The sequence below is a fragment of the Neophocaena asiaeorientalis genome, unplaced genomic scaffold, assembly GCF_003031525.2.
Source record: "Neophocaena asiaeorientalis asiaeorientalis breed wild unplaced genomic scaffold, Neophocaena_asiaeorientalis_V1.1 scaffold166, whole genome shotgun sequence".
Lineage (NCBI taxonomy): Eukaryota > Metazoa > Chordata > Mammalia > Artiodactyla > Phocoenidae > Neophocaena > Neophocaena asiaeorientalis.
Genome location: NW_020174933.1, coordinates 4,538,069 through 4,562,377, shown reverse-complemented (window position 1 = coordinate 4,562,377; position 24,309 = coordinate 4,538,069). Strand labels below are relative to the sequence as shown.

Genomic DNA, 24,309 nt, shown 5'->3' with positions numbered 1-24,309 from the left:
GTTTTTTTTCTCCTATAATGTATGAAGAAACAATTTATATTCTCTTATATCTACGAGCTGTATTCTCCACACTATACAGAGACCACTAAGAATCAGTCAGAAGAACCAGTCCAAAACAAAATTCCTAAGGAAACTGAATAACCTAGCACGGGAGAGAAAATATCTGGGGCAGAGAGATAAACTCTCCTGAAAATTGTGTTGACATATATTGATAATTTTGGTATACCTAGCACCACTATAAAGACAAACGGACATTGCTGCCTGGAGGAAAATGGCTATTAGTCAACCAACACTACACTCTGAACCCAAGTGATGCTAAGTCAAAGCCTAAGAAAACCCATACTTTGAGTTATGAAAGAAGAAAATCATATTACTTGCTGAAAATTGTTGTGAATGAAATTCACATTGATTCGTCTTGAGCCCCATAACATTATTTCTAGGATGTATTGAAAACTGTTCGATCATTCTGCACCAGAGATCTGTAGATTCATGTCTCTACTGAAAGTTCTGGGAGGCTGGCAAAAAAAATTGCCCAATGTATTAAAGAGAGATGAGAATGATCCTTTTCAGCAGAATGAGGAACACACAGGTCTTCAGGTTCATGTCTAACCATACTATGCCCATTTTGATGAGGAATTAAGTTCTCAACAAGAAAATAGCTTTTATTTATAATAACACATTTTGGATGGCTTATGTATTGGTCTGCTCAGGCAGCTATAACAAAACACCACATTCTCATCATATGATCTAACAATCACACTCCTTGGTATTGTATTCTTCAAAAGAGGCTGAAAAATGATTTCCACTCTAAAACCTGCACAAAGATGTTTATAGCAGCTTTATTCATAATTGCTGAAACTTGGAAGCATCCAAGGCATCTTTCAGTAGGTGAATGGATAAACAAACTGTGGTACGTCCTGACAATGGAACATTATTTCGGGCTAAAAAGAAATGAGCTATCAAGCAGTGAGAAGACATAGCCTAACTATGTGACATTCTCGAAAAGGCAAAACTATAGAGACAGTAAAAAGATCAATATGGATGTGAAAGTCTTTACTTAGACTATTTGTGAACCTAATACATGTTAATTCATAAAACCGAATGGTTTTTAACGCATTAAAAAAAAATACCACAGAGCAGAACAGACATTTCTTTCTCACAGTTCTGGAGGCTGGAAGAAAAAGATCTTGGTTCGGTTCCTTGTGAGGGCCCAGTTCCTGGCTTGAGATGCTGCCTTCTCACTGGGTCCTCACATGGCACAGAGAGAGAGAGAGAAAGAGAGAAGGAGGGAGCCAGGGAGGGAGGGGCATCTTTGGCCTCGCTTCCTCTGTCTTATGACACTAATCCTATCGTTGGGGTCTCACCCTCATGACCTCATCTAAACCTAATCTACAAATTCCATCATATTGAGGGTTAGGGCTTCAACATATGAACTCTTTTTTTTCCCCCCGGAGGGGGGACACAAACATTCAGTCCACAACAACTTCCAAATGGAAAAATATAACATGTACTAACACTGTAGCAGGAGTTATCAACACCCTCTGCAACAGTTTTCTCATGATCAACATTCATCTACTCATTTACAAATACTCATGGGCCACAATGTCAGTTATATCACTTAGGACACAAGCAACCTAGACTCACCTTTCTACTTAAAATCACAACTTCCCGTTGTCTTCAAATTAAAGTCAAACCCCTCAGTTTGGCTTACAAGAACATGGGAAATGTTCTTTTCCAACCCATCTCTCACCACTTTCCCTTAATTTCTCCCACAGGATCTAATACTTTGTTTCCCTTTCTAGAATGTGCTGTATCTGGCTCATAGCAATTGTTCCCTCATCCCCACTCATCCATCAACCATCTTGTAACCTGCTAACTGCTCCCACCCATCCAGTCCCAGCTCAAGCATTGAACGGTCAGAGATGGGACAGCTCCCGTCTATACTGTGTGCGAAGAAATTGGTATTTGAGCTACATGAAGGCACAAGTAGAATTCCTATGGGATGGGCCGGTGGGTGCACAGAAGTGGTCTTCGAGGCATGAAAACCTGACCCTTATGCCCCAAATAGACAATCCTATCTTTTACAGGGTTCATAAGCAGTTAAACATTGATTTTCTTACAAGGAGGCGTCAAGTCTAAATATTTTAAAGACCTTTTCATGGAAGGTAACTCTGAGGGCACGTGAATAATGCAAGAATAGCGTTTAGGCTTCCTGCCTCTCACTCCAGTGAAAGTTTATTTTGGTGTCTTTCTTAGCTGGTTTCACTGAGCAGTTATCACACACAGCTCCCTCCCCCTCCCCCAGAAGAATTTTTGAATATGTACTAAATGTCCATGACACAGCAGGTAACCAGCTGGCCCCTAAGCTGGGTATATGTGTGCTTGTGTCTGTGCCTGTGCGTATGAGTGTGTGCTGGCGTGTGTGTGTGTGCTTGCCCTCATGCATATGCGCCAGTGTGCGTGGGCACACGCATGTGTGCGGTTGCACGTGTGTGCACGTGTGCATGTGTGTGTGTGTGCTGGCATGCGTGTGCGCGTGCGTGTGCTGGGACAGAGTTGGAAGGGAGACCTGGCGGACAGGGCGAGTGAGCCATGTTCCCAAACACAGGCTGTGCCTCCGCTCTGACGTCGATCCAGCTCCGCGGGACTGGAGGGCATTACTGGTGATATCTTACACCAGGATTCCCTTTCACCCACTGCAGACAGAGCATAAAAATATCTCCAGCGGGCATCTTTCCCCGAGGGGGAGGCCGTTCGCTTTCACGGGAAATACTGCGTTTAAGGAAAAATAAATCCCCTGGAGGGGACCTCATCGCTGAGCTTCGTTTCCCAGGGCATTTGGGAGGAAGAGAGTGCCGAGCTGCCTTTGGGAAACGTGGACGGAATCGTGGACGGCGCGCCTCCCTCCGCTGGGAGGGAGGTGGACCGAGGACCCGTGAGGTCCTCTTCTGGCGCATTCCCACCCGCCCCGCTCCCACTTCCTGCGCAGCCACTGGGGCACCTTGTCCATTCCTCAAGCAGCCTGATTTTCCAGCCACCCAAAAATAACAACATTTGATACCAGGCCTCTGAAGGCTTTGGCTGGGGTCATGTTTCCAAATTCTTGACTCAAGTATTGTTAAATGAGACCTCCTTTTTTTTTTTTTTTTTTTTTCCAGTCAGGCTATTTTTTCCCTCTTTTTTTTTTCTCTCAAGATATTGGGAGAACCCCAACCAAGGAACCAGTGCTTAATGGGTCACAGGGTATAAATAGTAGTGTTGAGATTGTAACACAAGGCTCTTTGTACTATCATGCAACTGAACCTATCTTTTTGCTGTAGTATAAAATAAACTAAAAAAAAAAAAAAAAAAAAAAAAAAGCTTCCAAACAGACCAGTAGTTAACATACCAGCTCGGGGATGGGGGGTTGAAGGGCAGCATTGCTGAGCACAAGCTACATTCTATATTTGTCCACCCCTGCATTCCACTACTGACATCTATTTACAGCCTCACCATGTACTCAGGATCCCCTATTCATTAAACATGTACTCAAAAAAAAAAAAAAAAGATTCCGTATGTGTTTTTGTGCCGTTGATAGTTCACAGACATACATTAAGCAAATAAAGTCAATCTTTTTTTGTCTGTTTGTTTGTTTGTTTTGCGGTACACGGGCCTCTCACTGTTGTGGCCTCTCCCGTTGCGGAGCACAGGCTCCGGACGCGCAGGCTCAGTGGCCATGGCTCACGGGCCCAGCCACTCCGCGGCATGTGGGATCCTCCCGGACCGGGGCACGAACCCGTGTCCCCTGCATCGGCAGGTGGACTCTCAACCACTGCGCCACCAGGGAAGCCCAAATAAAGTCAGTCTTGAAGTGTGAATCCCGAGTCTGGGTTCACATCCCTAGCTCCTAACTCTGTAATGGTCATTTTACTTAACGTGTGGCAAGCTCTTCTCATCCATAAAATGGGGACAAACATACCTGTTGACTAAAGTTGGCTCTAAGCGACATGTAGTACTGCTTGGAAAATTAAGAGATAAAATCTGTGGGTTTCTTGGCTTTGAGGCACTCTTTAAATATGAGACACTATCCTAATTAAACTAAATTTTCATCGTGGGGTCAGTTCTTTAATGAAGCTAAAGGGGATGATCCATTAATTTGCTATCAGCCATTGTATCTGGAGATCCTGAGGGATCCTGAGAATTGATGGATTCTGACAGGCCTGACGGTATATTTTTGGGTGAGTATGGCAAAGCCTTGGGTGGTATTAAAAGAGATGCTAATTTTTATGTGACAGTGAAATTCATAGGCTCTAACAGAAGTACGATTAACACCAATAGAAGGGACCAGGCTGAAGGGCATGTGACTTAGCAGCTGACAAGTGCAATAATTCTCAGAATTTTGTGGCTCAAAATGTGTGCTGGCTACTAAGAACTGGGATTTTGGAAATAGAAAGTTCAGGTTACAAGCCTACTGAGCAGAAGCTCGAACTCCTGGTGCTGGCAGCATGCCCCGGGCATTCACGGGGTAGGCCAAGGTGTTGGCCATTCAGTGTCCTATGTTTAAATTCTGAGCCTGTAAGCAAAAAAAAAAAAAAAAAAAAAAAAAATTGTTGGAAGGGTTCCCTTACCTTTTGGAAACTGCAAAATAAAATCTCCTTTGGCAAAGAGCCTCTTTCTTTTGTGGGTTCCCCTACAGGGCTTCTTGGGCAGGATTTACCTCCAGGCTGCCATGACCCCAGCTCCCCAGCTGCCTGCATGTCCATCTTCCAGTGGGTGGGGTAGAGGCAGGTGACACTCTCGTTCCAGTTGTTGGATTCATCAGAAAATTAGCAGGAAAAGAAAACAGTAATTGCCAAAGGGGGGTCCATGCTGCTCGGTGGAGGTATCTCGGAGATGAAGCTGCTTATTAATGAGGTGTAGTATTTCAGTAGCTGGTATTTGAGTTGGGTTGCTAGGAGAGAAAAGCAAAGAAGGGTACAGGCAGCCCTGTTTACCCCTAGCGTTGGCCCGGAACACAGGTACAGGCACATTCTGATACCGAGGACCACACGCTGAGCACGTACCAGGTAGAGATACAGCACTAAGCATTTGAAATAGACCATTTCATTCAATATGCACGAACATCCTATGAGACCGATGCTATCCTTATGCCATCTGCACGAGGGAAGTAACTTGTCCAAGATTCATAGCTAATTACATTGTGGAGGCTGAATTTGAACCCAGACTTTCGGATGTCTAAACCTAGGCAGTTACTGACTTTGTTAAACTTCCTTTTCTCATACCTCTCACCCTAAGCCCTAGTACAATGCATCTGGGACTCAGGGATCTCCCGGCGGGGACGGGGGGGACGGGGGTTAGTCAGACAGGCTCAGGGATGAAAAGTCACAGTGTGTACAGACTTAAGGACTGGCCCCAGAGGCGAGGGCTCCTGGCTCCCGACTCCTCTCCCTGCTTTGAGTGTCCGGCAACCCCGTTGGACCTACATCAGGAACATCTATCTGAATGGCGGATTCAAAGCCAAGTTTCCACCACAAGCCTGCCTCTCCTCCATGCAAGGGGCAGAGAACGCTGCCTAGGCCCGGAGCTGTGACCTTGGAGGTGAGATTTGAGCTTACCCCTGTCTATGCCATACACGGATGAAAAGAAACCCCGAATTTCATGACATTTGTACACACCCAGGAAATGGCATTTAGAAGTATCCTAATTGGTAGAGATAAAAATGAGCCCGTTTTCTTTGGCTTGATTTGGTCCTCCGATTTAAAAAGCATGTTAGCCTCCCAGGGGCTACACTGCTTACCTTCCCCGGGCCGCTGTGACAACAGCCCTCTCCTTTTATATGTTGAACTTCGAGACACAAGCTTGTATCCCTGAGTCACGCTACCCTCTGCTCCTGCGGGGAATTCCTGAAGTCTTCGAAGGAGCTCTGAAATTTCACCCTCTTTAATCCCAATTCAACACAGCATCTGTGAGTGAGTACCCTGTCTGGCTGTTTCGAATGCTTTTCTCAGATTTATTGCTCCATTCTGTGTTTATCTATGCCTTCCCCGTAGACTGAGAGCTTCCCGAGGGCCTCGACCCGGGCTTACCCCTTTCTGCTGTGGCACCCAGCACGGTGCCTGGTACACGTGAGTGTTTAAATAGCGCACGTTGAACGAGGAAGGAATGAACACATGTTGCTCGTGCAGCACACATACAACCAGAGATTCTCAGGGAGAAGGACTGAGAACCTCTCCTGAGCTCCCAGAATGCCCTGGTCCAGCTCTGCTCCGCCCCACCTGGCACCTCGGCAGGCAGCCTGGCCCATCTCCTATCGCATGTGCTTTGCATCACCTGTTACCATCCTTGCCTAACCCTGGGGGCCGGCGGGTAGGGAGGCGGCCTCCTTCTTTTTGCTCGGAGGCACGCCCCACCTTGACATCAAGTCATTTTTATTTACTCATCTGGGCATTTATCGTCTTCTCCCAGGATGAGCCCTGCTCCCGTTCACGTAACTGGACCATATGTGCAGGCGTGGAGGTGCCCTCTTCTCATCCAAGCCCTGAATCAGACCAGTCTCTAAACCTGATGGACTCCTTCGTTGCAATGGCTTGCCGACTAGTTCCTCTGTGCTGCCATCCTGGTCCGGTTCCTCAGACTCTGATGGCCTGTCAGCAGCCTTCACTGCACGTGCCCCACCCGCAGTTCCATCCTTCACGAACACCTCTGCTTGGGCCGCTCCCCATGCGCTGCCGTCATCACGGACCACCCTGGGACCCCCGCGCCTCCCCGTGCATGAATTTCTGGGCCCTTGGAAATCCGTCCTGATGTTATTTAGTCAAACTTCATGTCCCATTACCCCCAGTAATTGTCCTTCAGTTACAGGAGCCACAGGTTCTTCTTGGTCCCCAAATATGCGACCATCTGTTCAGTCTGATGTCTTGTCTCCGCCTCTGCTGGACCTCCTGGAGCCCATCCTTTTCCCTTCCACCCCGCTCGGCCCACTCCCTTCTTTGAACCATGCAGCCAAAGTGTGCATCAGGCCACCCTTGACCTGTTTGAATGCCATCTTAGATCAGATCCATAATTTAATGTGCTTGAAATTTCCAAATAGATTCTAAGTTGTTTGAGAACAGGGTCTGACTCTTAATCCTGTTCCTCTCAGTACCTGCTAGAGGGCAGGACTTACAGAAATTGTGTAACATGCTTGTGCCTAGGACTGCCTGACTTTCCTAAGGAAAACTAGGAAAGCGTTAAGAAATGTTACACATATCTTATCTGGGAAAAATCAGGGCTTGCAAGGGGTGGGGGGGTTGTTTGCATTGTCTGCTGTTGCTACTTTCTTCCAGTTCTGCTTTTTCTTTTGCCTTCTCTTTCTCCTTTCACTTCATGTTCATCAGATCTCTCTTGTGCTTCAGGTCCTTTTCCTGTAGGCTACAAGATGGCCAGATCTTAAAAACATAACAATCTACAATCCTCAATGCCTTAACATATAGGATGCATACAATAAATGTTTGTCTAATAAATTAATTCATGAAACTTCTGGTCTCTAGAATCCATCAGATCCCATAGTATTGAAGCCAAATGCCTCCTTCTTTGTTCTGAAAGCCTAAACTCGGGCCTTTCAACGTTTCTGTCCCCTAAGCACTTCGTTCATTGCTCTGTTTTTCTCTGTTTTCTCCTCTTTCTTCCATCCCTATTCCGCCCTCTTCAATTTTCTAGTGTCCTCTTAAAAATGATTATTTAGCTTTTAAAACATCTTCTTATGGGATAAAGTTCCAGGATTATTAATTACAATTGTTGGACATTATCATATTTGCCATAGCAACAGGCAATCCACCGAGATTAATCAGTGTGAAATGCGCAATGTTTGAAAAGACCTCTGTATACCCTAAGGGGAAAAAAATGTAACACATTCATAAGAGATGAGATTTTTGGTGCATTTGTTATTAGAACCTCCAAAGGTGATCGTGTATATTTCTAAAAGTCATCTTGCGTTCTGTATTGGAGATGCAGAGTGAAGGTGTGCATGGCAGTGGTATTGCCCCTAAAGTGCTCTGTGTTGACTTTGAACCCCACTCTGCATCCACAACGGAGCTGTCAAAGGACCTTAAGGAATAATGACACCCGTCAGGACACCCCATCGTTGGAGCACACTGCTACATTCACAACAGGGCTAAGGAACCTCTAAGGATGCCGCCTGAGAAAACCAAGACAGAAATCAGGAGGAGGAAATAAATATTCCATAGGAAACCTAGCTGCAGGCATAGGTAGTCTGTATTTTAAAGCTAGTAATTTATGTTTTCTTTGTGAGAGCAATTCCATATTTTATTCAGCATAGCAATCACCGCGATTGATTCCTAAAAGCAAAATTGCCTAATCAATGGACTAGAAATACAGTCGCTGTGAATATAAATTCTTTCCTCTTCTAATGATCCCAGGCTAATCATTGCAGCTCTTCTGGCTCGTTTTCCTGATTAAACCAGGAGAATAAAGACAACAGGAACATGTGATGCTGCATTAGCCAGCTAAGCATAAAGCATGAGAATAAACCAGTGGGTAAATCGGGGTTGGGAGCACTTGTATAATCCATTCCCAGGAGCATCTTAACTAATATTCCCTATACTGATAGGGCCCCCCAAAGTGTTACTCTTAAATATTGAATAAAAGTGGTGGGGATTTAGAGTTAGCAGAACTGGATTTAGGTAGAGGCTTCACTTAGTAACTAAATTACTTGAAGCAAGTCTCTTGACTTTTCTGTCTCAGTTTTCTGTTCAGTCGGAGGGTTTCTAAGGCTTTTGTTTTCTCACTTGTTATGAGGATTCAGTGATCTGAGAGAAGCGAAGGGCTTTGTCAATCATAAAGTATCATGTTAGTATTCAGGGTTTTTTTTCCTGCACAACTTAGAACGATGCGCCTGTTTATGTGATAGCATCCTTGCTTAATTCCAATGGTGTTTTGCCCCAAACGCCTCTCTCCCTAGCCCAGAATTGTATTCAGGCAATGGAAAAACTCCGCTGATTTTCCTCTTGTAATTCCAGGTCCAGCGTGCTGGTCTCTTCAGCACAGTGTTGACACGTGTCGGCTCAGACAGTGGAAGATCCTCGCCGTCCGGTGGCTGGTGGGGAGGCTGAGGCTCCATGGCTGCGCTAGGCTGACCAGGGTGCACCCCTCCCCCCCCGGGGGAAGACAACTCTGTGCACAAAGAACCATGTGCTTTTCAACAAGGTGCAGCGTCTCCACCCCAGCACCCTGGTGACAAGCTGGTGCCACTAACTGCAGGGGCAGCACAGACAGAGGGAGGGGTGGAAGAGGCGTTTACACCTTGTTAAGATATAAGTCCTGACACTTCACTTTTTTTTTCTTTTTTTCGCCAATAGCAGAATCTTTATTATTTTTTCTTTCTTTCTTTTTTTTGTCCAAAGCAGAATCTTACTTTATTATTCTTTCTTTCTCTTTCTCTTTTTTTGCCTAAAGCAGAATCTTTTCTTAATTTTTATTGGAGTGTAGTGGACTTACAATGTCGTGTTAGTTTCAGGTATATAGCAACGTGAATCAGTTATGCATATATATATTCATTCTTGCCGAATCTATATTATTTTTTCTTTTCTTTTCTTTTTTTAAATAATAAAAACAAATTCCAGATTGGAATCTCAGAGACAACCCCCTCACCGGGGCTGCCCCAACACATCTTCCGGCCCCCTTCCTCCTGCATTCTTCGTCCCTGCCAAGCCACCCCAACCAGAGCGGCGTGACTTACTCCCCTCAGTGGCATCACAGCTCTGCCCATGCGCTGACAGTTGTAAAGCAGGCTGCTAGGAGTTCAGTCCTGTGATCACTCCCTCAACGGCAGGGAGGCGAAGAGTTTAGGAACAAGGAAGTCTGAAGTGAGCGCACGTCTGCCAGCCGATCAACCACCACCCACCTCTCCACGCTGGACTAACTCTGCCCTGACATCCAAGGGGAGCACCCCTCCTTCCAGGCAGCTGTCCTCTCTTGGGACCAGGGATGCCGCCTGTGACCCCACAGGCTGAGACCACTCAGTCCCAGTGGGCACCATTCCCATAGGCTGCAGCGCTGCATGTGCCCTGGATTTGGGCAGTGCAGCTGCCCTGCTTCGGAGGCCGATGCGGAGAACTAAGGTTATCGTCCAGCCTCCAGACCACCCCACGGCCACTGCATAGTGGTCACTTGTTTTGCTGGGGTTGATACTACCCCTGGCTCCAAGGAAGACCCCTAACTAGATGCCATTCAGGGCAATCCCATCCCCTTGTCCTGGGTTTGTTGAGGGTGTGAGTAGACCTAAGCCAATCAGAGCAGGCTATCCCCGTGGCCACATGACGATGTCAGGACCTACCCAATCGGAGAGAAGCTTGGTGCTCTTTTCCCCCTGCTCTGGGAGGGATGTGAAGCTCTCTTTCCTCTTAGATGGGAATAAGAAGCAATCTTATAATCTCGAGAGGCCTGCGTGAACATGACATCAACACAGGGAAGGTGGGGCCAAGAGAACCAGGGAGAGATGAGGTACAAACCTGAAGTGAGTCAGACCTCGGGGTGGCCTGCCTGTGGATTTTTCAGTTCCAAGAGCCAAAAAGTTCCCTTTATAGGTTAAGCCTGTTTGAATAGATTTTTTTGTGACTTTGTATTTGAAAGCGTCATCACTGATAGAAGCATCACAGCCTGGGACAGCCAGAGGAGAAGGAAAAGAAAACTTAGAAAGTGACCATGATGTGTCACTATGTGTCAGCTTGGCTAGGCCATGGTACCCAATTGTTTGGTCACGTGGAAGGTAGGTCACCCACAGGTTCTCCCAGTCTAGATGTTGCTGTGAAGGTACTTTTTGGATATGATTAACATGTAAGTCAGTAGACTTTGAGTCAAGCAGATTGCCCTTCATACTGTGGGTGGGCCTCATCTAATCAGTTGAAGGCCTTAAAAGCAAAGACTGAGGTTTCCTGAAGAAGGAATTCTCAAGACAACAACAAAGAAACTCTGCCTGGGTTTCTGCCTGCAGATTTCAGACTCAAGACTGCAACATCAAGTCTTTCATGAAATTCCAGCCTGCTGGCCTGCTCTAAGATTTTGGACTTGCCAGTACCCATAACTGTGTGGGGCAATTTATTAGAATCTCTCTCTCTCTCTCTCTCTCTATCTATCATCTATCTCTCATCTACCGTATATATCAGAGAAGCAATAGGATATATATTCTGTTTCTCTGAAAAACCCTAACACAATGGCATAAGACTTGTTCACTAGGGTGGGTCAACCACTGGCTCAGCTGATATGGTAGCAAAGTCTGATTTGAGAAATGATGGCAGGGAGCCTTTAGGCTCTGAAAGTCTCAGGCACCATCTAGCAAGTGGTTGGCACCATGGAGCCCAATAAGGTAAGAGAGTCTCAGCAGGTGAGGACAGCATGATGACAGAGAGCCTGGAGCAGAAAGCCATCCTTCAGGAGATGTTGGGGAGGAAACCAGGCAAGGAGCAGAGTCCTTACCACTGCACTGGGGCTTAAAACAAATCTCCAGCCCTAGAGGAGGCCTAGGGCGAGGGGCAGGACAACCAAGTAGAACTTAAGGGTAAGACCAAGGCAGAGCCCGGTCCCATGGACTTGGCCAACACAGGCCAAGAAAGGGAGGGAGTAGCTGAGTGCTGTGACCTAGGGACCGTGGAGTCATCTAGAAGCCTTCCCTAGGGGCAGTGGTCCTACGACAGGGCAGGGAAGGAGACTTAGGGAGTCACATGGGAACTCAGTGGTACTAGGTGATCCTGGGGCTGGGAGAGGCACCCAGAAGTTCTTCATGCCTGGATATTTTGGGGGACTGGGGTCGACGGGGTCGAGCCTTCGTGGTGGGACCCAGGGCCCAGGGCAGAGGAGTGCCAGTGTCTCCTCCTCTATGCAGCCCTCACCCCTTACCCCTCTCTCCCTGTAGAGTGAACGTGCCTCCCCAAAGCTGCCATGATGACTTATAAATACGTTCATTATGGCTCAGGGTAAACAGAGCGGCCGGGCAGCAGCTCCCATATGAACGATCCCACATGAAATCTTTAGCCCACAATGAAATAAGACACTTAGTTTAACACGCCCCCTTCACAGCACCTTATATTTTAGTACCGGGGTACTCCAGTCTCTTGTCAGATCTGCCCAAAGGAGTTAGCCTCCTTAGGTGTCTGAACGCAGACTTCTCTGTTTCTTGTGGTCTTCCTGTGGTGACCAGACGGAAGGGCAGCTCACTCCCAGGCCCTCCCAGCCTTGCCGAAAAGAGTTTGCATTTCTTCTGTCTCCTTTGACCTCCTGGCTTCCACTGTGGACCTCACGGCACGCCCAAACACAGCATTTCTGCAAGGCAGGGTGCAAATGTGACCCAGTGACTTGTAACTGCATCAAAGCTAGGAGAACTTGCTTCTAGAAAAGGCTGCATCCTTAGGACGAGCTTGGGATTTGGGAGAACAGTCTTGGATAAACACTTTACAGATGGTCAGAGAAAAGTTAATCAGTGGAGCTGTCCGGAAACTGGCCTCAGTCTTGATATTTTTATAAATTATATGTAAGGGGAAGTAAGTCCCTGACTTCATGACTCAGGTAAAGCTTCTATGGGTAGGGAAATCCCAAGTTCAACAGTAAACGTCGGCATTTTTATGTTACTTTAGAGCTTACAGCACAGGTTCATGTGCACGGTTCTACACTGTAAGTATTAGTAACCCCTCCGCAGCGGTGGTGTGGGGAGTGGTATACACATTTAGCTAATTTAGGGTGAAACTGGCCTTAGCCCTTGCTGCTAGAGAGAGACATAACCAGAACCGAAGCATTCTCAGATGTCTCCAAGCCAATCTCTCTCTCTGGCCCCTAGAACACGGTGGCCTTCCTTTGTCCTCTCCCTCAGGGCCAAGGATGGATGGGGCTGGCAGAAGCTAGGCAGAGGGGAGCCCTGCAGAATTGCAATGGAAGTCTGAAGGGCAGAGTTTGCAGGCACGAGAAGGGACAACGGCTGGAAATCCATTCCCATCAGGGGTGATGGGGGAGGGTTTCATGGAGTGGGGACTTGGATAGAGAACTCTGGAGTTTGGTGGGTGGTGTAAATAGGCATTTAAAGAAGGGATCTCAGAGGGATTCCATCCATAGAGGACCCAGGGGGAAGACCTGAGGGTGAGGTTTCAGGTGTTGGCTGAGGGATGAGCGGATGAGGTGATCACCCTACCCTCCCTCTGATGCTTCCTGTTTGGGGTAGTTAGACTCTGTTATGTGACCATCCCAAGGAGACTTTTTTTTTAAACTAATTTTTCTATTTATTTATTTATTTTTGGCTGCGTTGGGTCTTCGCTGCTGCGCGCGGGTTTCCTCTAGTTGCGGCAAGCGGGGGCTACTCTTCTTTGCGGTGCGTGGGCTTCTCATTGCGGTGGCTTCTCTTGTTGCAGAGCACAGGCTCTAGGCACGCGGGCTTCAGTAGTTGTGGCGCACAGGCTCAGTAGTTGTGGCGCACGGGCTTAGTTGCTCCGCGGCATGTGGGATCTTCCCGGATCAGGGCTTGAACCCATGTCCCCTGCACTGGCAGGCAGATTTTTAACCACTGCGCCACCAGGGAAGTCGCATCGAAGCTCTCAATTCTTGCACACACAATCTCTTTTCCTTAATTGCTTGTGATTCATGTCGTCCACCTAATTCCACTGAGGTCTTCAAACCCTCAGCAAATACGCAGACCAATGATGCTCAGCTCAGTCTGGTCACGGGGTGACACTCAACTCAGGCAATGTTGGTTGCAGAGACATTGAATGAGTTCCTTCCAGGGCTACAAAGTTCATGATCACCGAACTATCTTACGGATCTAAAGGCCCGTGTACAGAAAAGTGTGATTTACATGGATATGAAATGATTTTTTTTTTTACAAATCCAACAGTTTTTCTGAGGTCAGAGTTCAATGAAGGTGTTCTTTTATTTTTCATCATACATCATTTTTATTTATTTATTTATTTATTTATTTCATTTATTTTTGGCTGCATTGGGTCTTTGTTCCTGCGCGCGGGCTTTCTCTAGCTGAGGCGAGCGGGGGCTTCTCTTCCTTGTGGTGCGCAGGCTTCTCATTGCGGCGGCTCTAGGCGCTCGGGTTTCCGTAGTTGTGGCACATGGACTCAGTAGTTGTGGCTTGTGGGCTCTAGAGTGCGGGCTCAGTAGTTGTGGCACGCGGGCTTAGTTGCTCCTTGGCATGTGGGATTTTCCCGGACCAGGGCTCAAACCCATGCCCCCTGCATTGGCAGGCAGATTCTTAACCACTGCGCCGCCGGGGTAACCCCCAGGCCCGCCACCCGCCCACCTGCCACCAGTCACACAAATACCGTTCTTGCTTTTAAAGCCATAAATGGACTGAGGTAAACCATTTGGTGGTTTTCAGGTAGGCTGACCCTTCAGTAAATGAATCTGAGCATAGAACCCTTTAAGGAAGATATTCATTTCCTTTATGTGTGGTCTATAATTTTATTTCATTTTATTTTCAGTAGAATGATATATCCCCCAAGGTGATGATAACTTCACAAATCATCTGATACTAAGCTGATACACATCCAGTGGGTGTCCCAGGTACAGGACTCTGGCCCGGGAGACGATGTGTCTTCTATGATGACAGCAGGGGGAGCCCCTTCTCGCCATCATTTCAATGCTGTTTGCCATGACCCCCTTTCATGTAATAAATGAGAGTCTATATTTTTAGTGGTACACATTCACTGCGCCAAGCACCTAATGCGTATCTCATACACCCAGTGCTTTCTCATGTCCGGCTGATAGATGAAGAACCAAAATGCTATCATAGAGATTGTCCAGTTTAATTCCTGAGCCCCTTCTGAGGTAAGTACATGGTAATGTTTTTTCTCAATAATTGCAAAATAGAAACACAACATTAATTGAATTACGTGAAATGATCACACAAAGCCCAAGGATATCTGGAGACTTCCTGACCTTTATTCCAGTGTTTTTGTGTATCTGGGAAAGAACTGGACAATTCTGAGGTGTGTTTTCAAAAAAACTTGAATTTGCATCTCTCAGCAGAGTTCCCTCTCAGAGATCTTTGTGAAGGAGCAGAGCAGCGCTGACTTCGGTGTGCTTGTATCAAGACAAACAGGCTTGAGCAGGAGTAACCTCTTAGGAATCGAATTTCAACCTGAAAAGGCTTCCAGGTTCCTCGATAAAATACATAAGGAGTGGACTGTTTTGTATGATTTCCATCTCAAGCTTCTAAAATGGTTTTTGTGCCTGTTATCTGGAAAGAAAAATATGTTGATGAAGAAAGTCTTTTAGTAGGGTTGCGTCTAGGTATTCTTAAGCCTGGAGCAAAGCTTCATTTTTTTTTAGCTTCCTGTCCATGTACTGCAATCACTTTTTAAACAATGACTGAAACTGTTATACAACTCTTAGACCTCAGTGAAGTTCCTAGGCTTGTGCTCCAAGACTGGTAATAAACGCCATTTTGTTAAAAGGACAAGGGTCATGACTGTGATGATTATTATTATTTTTGGAGCTATTACTGCAGAGTATTAAATTCAGTAATTAACAAAAACTAGAAGTTAATTAATTGGGTGGCACTTCAAGGGCTCAATAGTAAGTACTGTGATGAGAGAAAAACTTTTTTGTCTCTAACTGAAAAGTTTCTCTCTGAAAAGGCAACTCCCTTTCAGGCAGCCAGCTGTTACAGTACTTTATTTGACTTGGTAGTATCCATAGGGGCACGTCCTGAGGTTTGCTTAATAAATATTGGGGTTGGCCAAAAAGTTCGTTCGGGTTTTTCCGAACCCTCTGCTGGAAAACCCGAACGAACTTTTTGGCCACCCCCTACATTTTTATTAACATGCTCGGTGTTATCAGAATGCTTCCTGCTAAGACAGATGCCCCTTAAGCATGACTGTTTACTCCACCACCATGGAATATTTGCCTTATTATAGCCACAGTCTTTAAAAAAAAAAAAAAATCATGATTTCCAAAAAGGGAGTGACATTTGGGGCAGCTATAGTCATGCGCCATCTCCAACTTAAGACAATCCACCTAGTACAGCCTGGCCCGCGCCTGGGACCCTTGCAAGCGGCAGGCACGGCTGTTGCTGACGCGCGTTTGATCTTTTCTGGGCAGCCGAAGGCTCGCCGCACCCCTGAGCTGGCTCCCGCGTCCTGCTGGCTCCTCGCCCAGCAGAAGCCAGGTCTTTTACTTTATTTGGTCCACCACGCGGTGACCGTCCCGGGAGCGCGGTGGCGGCGACGCACGGGGCACTCGCGCCCGCACATTCCTCCCGGGAACGCCGGCGGGGGGCGCGGGGGATCAGGCTCGGCCGGGCCCAGGCTCCCCTCTAATTATAGCCGCTGCAGCTGGCTGGCTGGCGGACCTGACCCTCGGGGCCAGGGTGGGCCGGGTCTCACCCAGCGGCTGGTCGGCCGAGTGGGCGCGGATTGGGCGCGCCGCCGCCGCTTCCGGGCCAGGCCCCGCCCCTCCCCGGCCCCGCCCCCGGCCCGGCTCGCCGCGGGGTAGCGCGGCTCCACGTGCGTAGATCGCGGCGCGGGGAGCTGGCGCAGCGCTGGCCAGTGCGGCCCGGGGAGAAGTTCTAGAATACGTAAATACGGGCGCGGCGTGAGTCAGGGTTCCGCGCTGGAAACCACAGCAAGGTTTCCTCGTGGTCGAAGGCCTTTACGCAGGCGGCTGGAGAGTCAGGGAGCCTCCTCCCCTCGAGTAAACAGGGATTGGCAGAGCTGGCGGCTGTTTTCTTCCTTTTAAAAAACGCCATGCTGAGCAACAATGAAAAGTAAGAAAAAGCTACAATTTGACAGTGCTGACCCCAGGCCCCATGTTTTCAACCGGTCTGTTGATTCGTATGAAGATAATGGTGTCCCGCGGCCCCTTTTCGTGTGTGATGGTTTCATGCTGGGCCTAATGAAAGCGCTTTGACTGTAGGATCGTGTACCTGTATCAGAATCCTACCGAAGTTCTGGACGTAAGTTCTAGGAAGGGACTCAGTTCTCGATGTAAGAATTTAGCTCTGACTATACTTTCCAAACTCCTGGACGGAAACCAACTCGTGGTTAACTCTTGTTAGTATCGTGCCCGTCGTCAAGCAAACACGCTCCCTACCTGCGGCATTGACTCTAGGCTCCAAGGAAGCTGGGGGCTATGGCCTCTCAGCTGTTCAAAGCCTACAATGCTGTGCCTACTTAATAGGTGTTAAATAATAACAGCAACAATCCATATGGTGCTTGTTAAGAGTATTCCAAAACTTCCCTAATGACTGTGACCCTCCTGTGAAATTCTGATTTCAGTTGTATATGGGGTACAATAAATCTTTATCTTTTATCACCAAAAAAAAAGGCTAATCGAATTGCTGTTTGGAGGCCGGAATAACAACATGGGGTAGGAGGCCAGAGCCTGGGTTAAGGCGCGCAGCAGACTTTTTCTGCTTTGCAGCTCTCTCAGGCTGCGGAGAACATGAAAGGCCCAAGGCCAAGGCTGTGTAAAGAAATGCTGATTTATTCAGTCCTACACAATCCCTACTCCTACGTTTCACTTCTCTGCACAACTCTTACTGGTATGGTTAATATTTTAAAATCCTACAATAAAAAAAAAATAAAGTTCAGTAATTTTGAGCTTAAAAATAATGAGTTACAAAAAAATCTTTCCATACATTAAAATAAATTTAGGCCTTTAGCTCCGGGGAAATGTTGTTTCAGGATTTTTGTCTTTCCTGGCGAGGCAGCCACATTTACAGTGTCAAATATTCTACTTGCACTGTCACAGGAAAGCTGTTTTCTAAATGGCAGAGAAATACACAGTGACCTAAATATTTATCTGCTAAAGTTGCTACCTGAGCACCTGCACAACAAAACATGACTCATTTGTTGCGCAAGATGCCCGTCCCCTCGTGGGCGTCTTTATGTTACTGGCTGGTAATGATACAAAGAGTGAAATGGCAATTTTGCTAAGTAAAAGTGGTAAGTGATGAAATCTACAGATTATATAATGGTTCATTTTCCCCAAAATATAAACTATATTTAGAAATATTGAAATGTGACATATTACTCTATATAGGATGTCTTATCTGAGCATCAAGGGCTTCTGCTGAGTTGCTGGAAGAGGTTCTTTATAGATTATGCAATACAGCTTCTAAAGCTCATTCAAAGGATGAGATCAACCTGTGCACTGATGCTTGCAAGTGAAACTAGGAATCCCGTAGTCTAGTCTCCAGACTTTATCTGACCTAGGAGAAAATTCATCTCCTAGATTTTCAAGGCTGACTTTTGTGATAAGTTTTACGTGCACAGAAGGCTTGCTATACTATGATTTTTAGTTTTAAAGGGCTAGTCTACATTTTTTTCAAAGCAATGTTTAAGATTGTATTATAGTAGAAACTGTTTATACCATTCTAATAAGATGGGGTTCTATTAAGGAAACTTTACCCCATCGTTTTTCAGATTAAAAGACCAGCTTTAAGACCCAATGTCTAAATGATTTGCCTATGGTATACTTTTTGCCCTAAAATACTTTTCCTGTGGCTTGCATGGATTGTTTTGTTTTGCTCAGCCCCTTATGTTGTGATAAAGACCAGTGCAGATGTAGAGTTCATATTCTATAATTTAAAAAAACAGTAAGTTACACCTCAAATTAACAAACGTATTTTAAAATCAAGCATTTTAAGTTGTATTGACATGGGGAAGGAGCAAGTTGACAACTGATGAGTTAAAACAAATTTCACTGTTAAATTGAGTATAAATGGTTCTGTTAATGGTAAATTAGGATAGTGTGGATATCCCTAATTATGGTTTTATCTGGGATTAATAGAGAAATCCACATATAATCCGTAAATCCAGTCATTTTCTATCTTCCAACCTCTTAAGTAATTTACAAATTGACTTTCTGTATATTTTTGTGCCTTTTAAATTACTGTGAGGGGTTCCTAACTTCTGAGGAAAATGCAGGCTGTCAACAGAAACAGCAACAAGGCATCTAGGTAGTTGACAACCTGGGAAGTCACACCCATAATTTTTATTTAGTTGTAACCAATTGTATTGTAATCAATACTATTGCTGTCAGAGGCCTAACCAGTGGCACTGAAAGAGTTAAACTGCGCGCACTCCATTTCTAGAGCCCCAGATGATGCAGTAGGTAAATCTGTATTCCATTCATTGGTGCCTCTGCCCTTGGTCTGTGACAGAGGAAAGGCGTGTCTTCTCACTGTTCCCTATGAAGAAAAGGCAAGCAAATGAGGGTGACTCAGTACTTCCAGTGGCCTACACACACACGACTGAACATTTTTCTGAATGATTCCACGTATACACTTTGGAATCAGGAAGAGAAACATTTTACTCTTCACTAACCAAATAAAACCATCTATAAATCAAATGCAAAGCAACTTTGAGTAAAGAGGGACTTAAAAGTCTAGGAATTAAAAGGAGCTCCGTGTTTTCCCTTCAACTTTTTCCCAGCTTTGGGGAATAAACAAAGACATCTGCCACATCAAGGGTCTGGTTTGTTTGGTTTTTTTTTAACTGAAAACTGAATGCAATCATTAAAGTTTACTTTGAAATTTTAAAAATGACTTCTGCAAGCTGCACTAGTTTAAATTTCACTAAAAATAAAATTTAGCATCTTTAAGACTAAGAGTTTAACATTTCTTTTAAGCTAATTATTGAATGAAACATCATGTGTATTATCATCTATAAATAACTTACTTACTAAGGACACAGTTTCCTGAAAACTGCCTTAAACAGGCTAATTCAAAAATCATTAAACTATATACAGTGATGGGCTCCCCAAGTTACTGGGCCACCTCTAATGAAAATACATTCAACTACGCATAAACTCTTGCTGTTTAATTTAAAACACCTAGTAAGTCTATGTGTACCTTTATCTTAAAACTATAAGTTTCACAAGTTCCTTTCATAGAGAAGTCTGCCAAGCCACTGATCAACAAGAAGAGAAAGAGCTGCAAACATCCAGGAAATTTCTTCCTACGTGATAGCACAGGAGTTTGAAAAAGGATCTCAGTGCATTCCACCTTTTATCTGCGTTTATAAATTTAAGGTTTCAGGGCTTCAATGAAGCTCACACATGGCTTTGGCTCTGACTTTTATTCCAAAGCTTTCCAAAAGGTAGGCTTTTTTTTTTTTTTCTCTTTTGTCTTCAGTGCATTTCCTCTGGCCCAACATGGCTGTTTTATTCCACGGCTTTCCAAAGGGCAGCTCCGTGTCTTGACAGTCTTTTCAATGTCGTCACTATCTTCCCCTTCCAATCTACTATTGCAGAATGGCTGGCTGGACTGCAAGTTGAAAAGTAAACAAGTGCTTTCTGGCTGTACTTTGTTCAGCTCTTCTCGTTATCTGCTTCCCCTATCCAGTTGCCCTTTCCCCAGTCCCTAGCACTTTTTTTTCCCTTCCATCAGTTGCCTTTTTGTTCCATGTCTTTTTATCTCCTGCTATTCTCCTGCGTTCCAGTCAAACCTCAACCCCAAACCCACACATCCTTTGGTCTCATTGCCACTAGTGATTAAAACAGCCACTCTAAGCTTACTTTCAACAATTAACAATTAAAAAAGGCCTCAGAAAATGTTCAGTGCTCCCAATTTTATTTTTATTTAATGCTAAAAGTTAAAGGAAAAAAAAGGTACTGTAAATCTGACAAATGACAGAATGCAGGTGATATTTCCATAGCGTGATTTTAAAATAGAATAATGTTGATATCTGAGATTACACTCACTTCAGTTGACATGAGTTTCATCATATATAGAAAAAGTATCACCTTCAACTTAAAAAAAAAAAAAAAGTAAAGGTTAAAAGGTGGCACACTTTTAAAATACTTGGTGGCCAAGGAAAGGTATCTAGTAAAAGTTGTAAACCATGTGTACGTTCTCATAACTTTTAATGTGAGGCCACATGAAAGACAGTACATCTGTTAAATTCTATAAATTGTTAAAGCAAAAAAGTGAAAGCTTCAACACCCCATCCCCTAATATTCTGAGTATTAAAAGCACAGCTGAAATATTAGGATTTGAAATCTGATACTGCCCATGTACAGTAAGTAGCTTTCTGACATCTTATCCAGCTGTGGAGAATCTCTGCACTGTCATCAGGTACAACAAAGGATCAAACCCATGTCCCAGTGTTAACTTTTTAACTTAAGAGAATGCCAGAGATATAACCCATATCAACACTTCCCAGCTGCAAGCCTTCTAACGAAGGCCACCCAAGGGCCAGTCGGACTCTCATTTTTTAATAGGAGTAAACAACACACAGCCCTTTAAAGCTGTTTAAATTTCTCCCTCTTAAAACAGCAGCACAGAGATACCATAGGTTGTCTTTTCCACAGCTGGATAGACTTATTCAAAACAGCAGGATGGTTCCTTACTAATCTTTTTGGAAAGCTTATCTGTATTAAGAATGCAAAACATACAGATAGCTACCACAAATTAGGTCAAATGACTGATCAACTTGTAACATCTATGAGGTCAAATTCCAGTTTATAATAAAGTGCCTAGATACGCATTTATACAACAGACCGTAATAAGTTGAATTCTTTACAAATGTCTTTATGGGCATGTAAAATTGACTGTGTTTCTGCATGTGTGCATTTACATAAGAGAAACCAGTCTGCTCTGAGTCACAGATACTCCAATTAAAAAAAAAAATGTAACAACAAACTGGTTAATCATGCAAGTCTGTTTGCAATATAACAATGACGGGTAACATGAATTTGCACAGCACTAACAGGTGCGCTCATTAAAAACACCATAAAAAAATACTGTATTTGGTGCAGTATCTGATTTTCAAGTGTTAATAACTCGACCATTAAAAAATATTTGAGCAATTTAAAAATGAAACACAAAAACATAACTGAAGAAGGATCCAAAGTGGGTAACAATCTATATTTTCAAATTAAAATAAAAGCTCGCTTGGGAACGATACACAGAAGTTGTAGTAGACCTCGAAGCCAATGATTCAGCCTAATTAGAGGGCCAAGTTACAAACACCTGAACATGAAAGGATTTAGAGTAGTGTTCCTGTCAATGTTAAATCATAACAGCACAGAAGAAAAACCAGTATCACTGTGAGACAACTATTTCTAATAACTGATGATTTATTGGTTTAAAAAATCTCACTTTACTGATGCAAAACAGTAATCAAAAGAAATTAGTTTACAAAAGGTTTCTAAAAATAGTTTGAGAAGTGGGGCCTGTCTATTATGTAAAACCCTTTCTTTAATTTTCGCCAGTTTATCATTTTTGTCCAGAAGAACAGTATTATTCACTTGGTATTTCAAACACATGTAAGAAGGAAATTACAGGTTTCCTCCACCCCCATTTGGGCTGTCACTGATATGCCCACGAGCAGTCCTGGCAGCACCCTGCACTGTTCCTGTCATTGTACCATACTGTGTTTAGCACTCACTACAAACAGGGTGTAGGTGATCATATCAACAGCAATGGGGCTACAGGTAAACGATAAAACAACAAAACACAAAACAGAAACGAAACCAATCCCACAATCTCCAAGTTCACCTGGACTGTAACGTCTCTTTCGACTCTCTTCAAAGGAAAACGACCACAGCCAACGACAGACAGGAGTGCTCCAGGGTGTTTCGAAAGATCAAGTGGCGCTGCAGAGCCAGGCTCCACGCAAAGATGGCAGTGCCATCTTGTCCTCACCACCATCCGTTATCACTGCCTTGAGTCACCGGATTGTGTATTATGCAACCGACTAGCATGCAGCATTGTAATCTTACAGCTGATCACATGGGCAGTGAACAGTGGTCAACTTTGCCTTAAAACAAACAAACAAAAATCCCCCCCCACCCCCAGTCCTGAAAATCTCTCAGCAGCAACTCTCAGGCAGTCATCAACAGCCCAACAACTGAACTTTAAGAACAAAATCCAAACGCGAGAAAGATTCAAAATCGGTTTCCTGTTACTCTCAAAGGACAACGTTTGGGGGGAAACTTGGTGACATTTCCCCGTGGCATATGCCCACTTCACAACAGTGCCCCTTTCGCTCATTTCCGTTCCTTCTCCACCACTTGGCCTCCAGCCTGAGAAAGGGGCCAGCAATAAGGAATAACAGACAGTAAGGCAATCTTACGACGTCAGAAAATGTATTTGGCTTTTTTTTTTCTTTTTAAAATAAGTGCATACAAATACAGCTAGAAGCGTTTCTGATTTGCCAAGTGCTCTAAAAAAGCAGCGCAAGTCACAGCCTACATTGAACGGTAACTGTCACCAGGATAATAAAGCACAGATATATGCTAATAACGTTAACAAAAGAAAAAAAATGCTTTTATAAGTACATACCTTTTGTCGTCAAAAAGAAAATAGAAACACAATGTATTCAAAAAAATCAAAATTATACAGCCATGTTTATGAAGTCTACACTTCCCTTGTCTTGGATATATATATATGTGAAGATATATACACAATTCAAGCAGTTTTAGTTAAGGGTAATCATTGGGTTTTTCTGAAACCGGAAAGTCACGAGTCTCTCTCTTTTTTCACTTTCACATCTCCAGCAAGGATGGTTGCAATTTCCCCTTGCATGAAGGCCCAGGGGACATTGGAGCCCACAAGGGGGCATTTTTCCCCACTGGGACAATAGACCTCTCCACTGGCTCCCTGCTGTTTGATGCTTTGTCTGGAGCAAGGGAAGCAGAACTTGTGCGAAGGGACGGACGGGCACTGCACAAAGTGGGTGTCCTCCAGCCGCTCGTGGCAGAGGGTGCAGCACAGCGGGGCGCTGGCCGCCAGCGAGGAGTCCGGGAGGCTGGCGGGGTGCACTGGCTCCAGTCCTCCTGTGCTGCCTGCCCCCTGGCCCCCCACCTCTCGGGGGCCCAGCCTTCTCTGGTTCATAGAGGACGGAGAGGGTGGGCTGCAGCTGTTCCTCCTGGTGGTGGAGTGCACCTGGTTGGCATCTTTTGAGGCATGACTGCCCCCCGCATTGTCTGCTACCAAGATTAGGGCTGCCATGGGGGACTGGCCGTTCTGGGCCGCTTCAGGCGGTGTGGTCCGGTTGGAATGAGGTGAGGCAGTGGGGGGAGGTGGAGACACAAAAGAGGATGTAGGAGTAATGGGGATCTTGAGCCCTTCTGTGGACGTGGACAGCCACGGCTGTGCCTCTCCATTGATCTTAGGGGGCCCGACTTCACCTTCTGGTTCTGGAGAAGGCTTCCTTTTCCTTGCTGTTCTTGCAACTGGAAGAACAAAGACATAAGAGGGAAAAAAACGGATGTAAATGGACGTACACTGAAAAGGATCTTTTTTTTTCTAACACATAACAAAACTCCCCGAAGAATTTCTCTTCTCTAAAAGCTGGTACATAAAAACTCATAGGAGTTTCAAGAGCACGTGCAACT

At 45.1% G+C, this 24,309-nt stretch overlaps 1 protein-coding gene across 1 annotated transcript; it reads right to left on the bottom strand.

Annotated features, from left to right (window-relative positions):
• Nucleotides 1–18,926: 18,926 nt before the first annotated feature.
• IRF2BP2 (interferon regulatory factor 2 binding protein 2) lies at nt 18,927–24,303 on the bottom strand. Its single transcript, XM_024761483.1, has 2 exons — nt 22,469–24,303; nt 18,927–19,156 (listed from the first exon to the last, which is right to left on the bottom strand). The coding sequence occupies exon 1, from the start codon at nt 23,921–23,923 to the stop codon at nt 23,432–23,434; it is 492 nt and encodes a 163-aa protein (XP_024617251.1). The 5' UTR covers nt 23,924–24,303; the 3' UTR covers nt 18,927–19,156; nt 22,469–23,431.
• Nucleotides 24,304–24,309: the final 6 nt, after the last annotated feature.

Coding starts and splice junctions, on each gene's coding strand:
- IRF2BP2 (XM_024761483.1), bottom strand. CDS start 23,923: ATGGCAGCCCTAATCTTGGTAGCAGACAATGCGGGGGGCAGTCATGCC.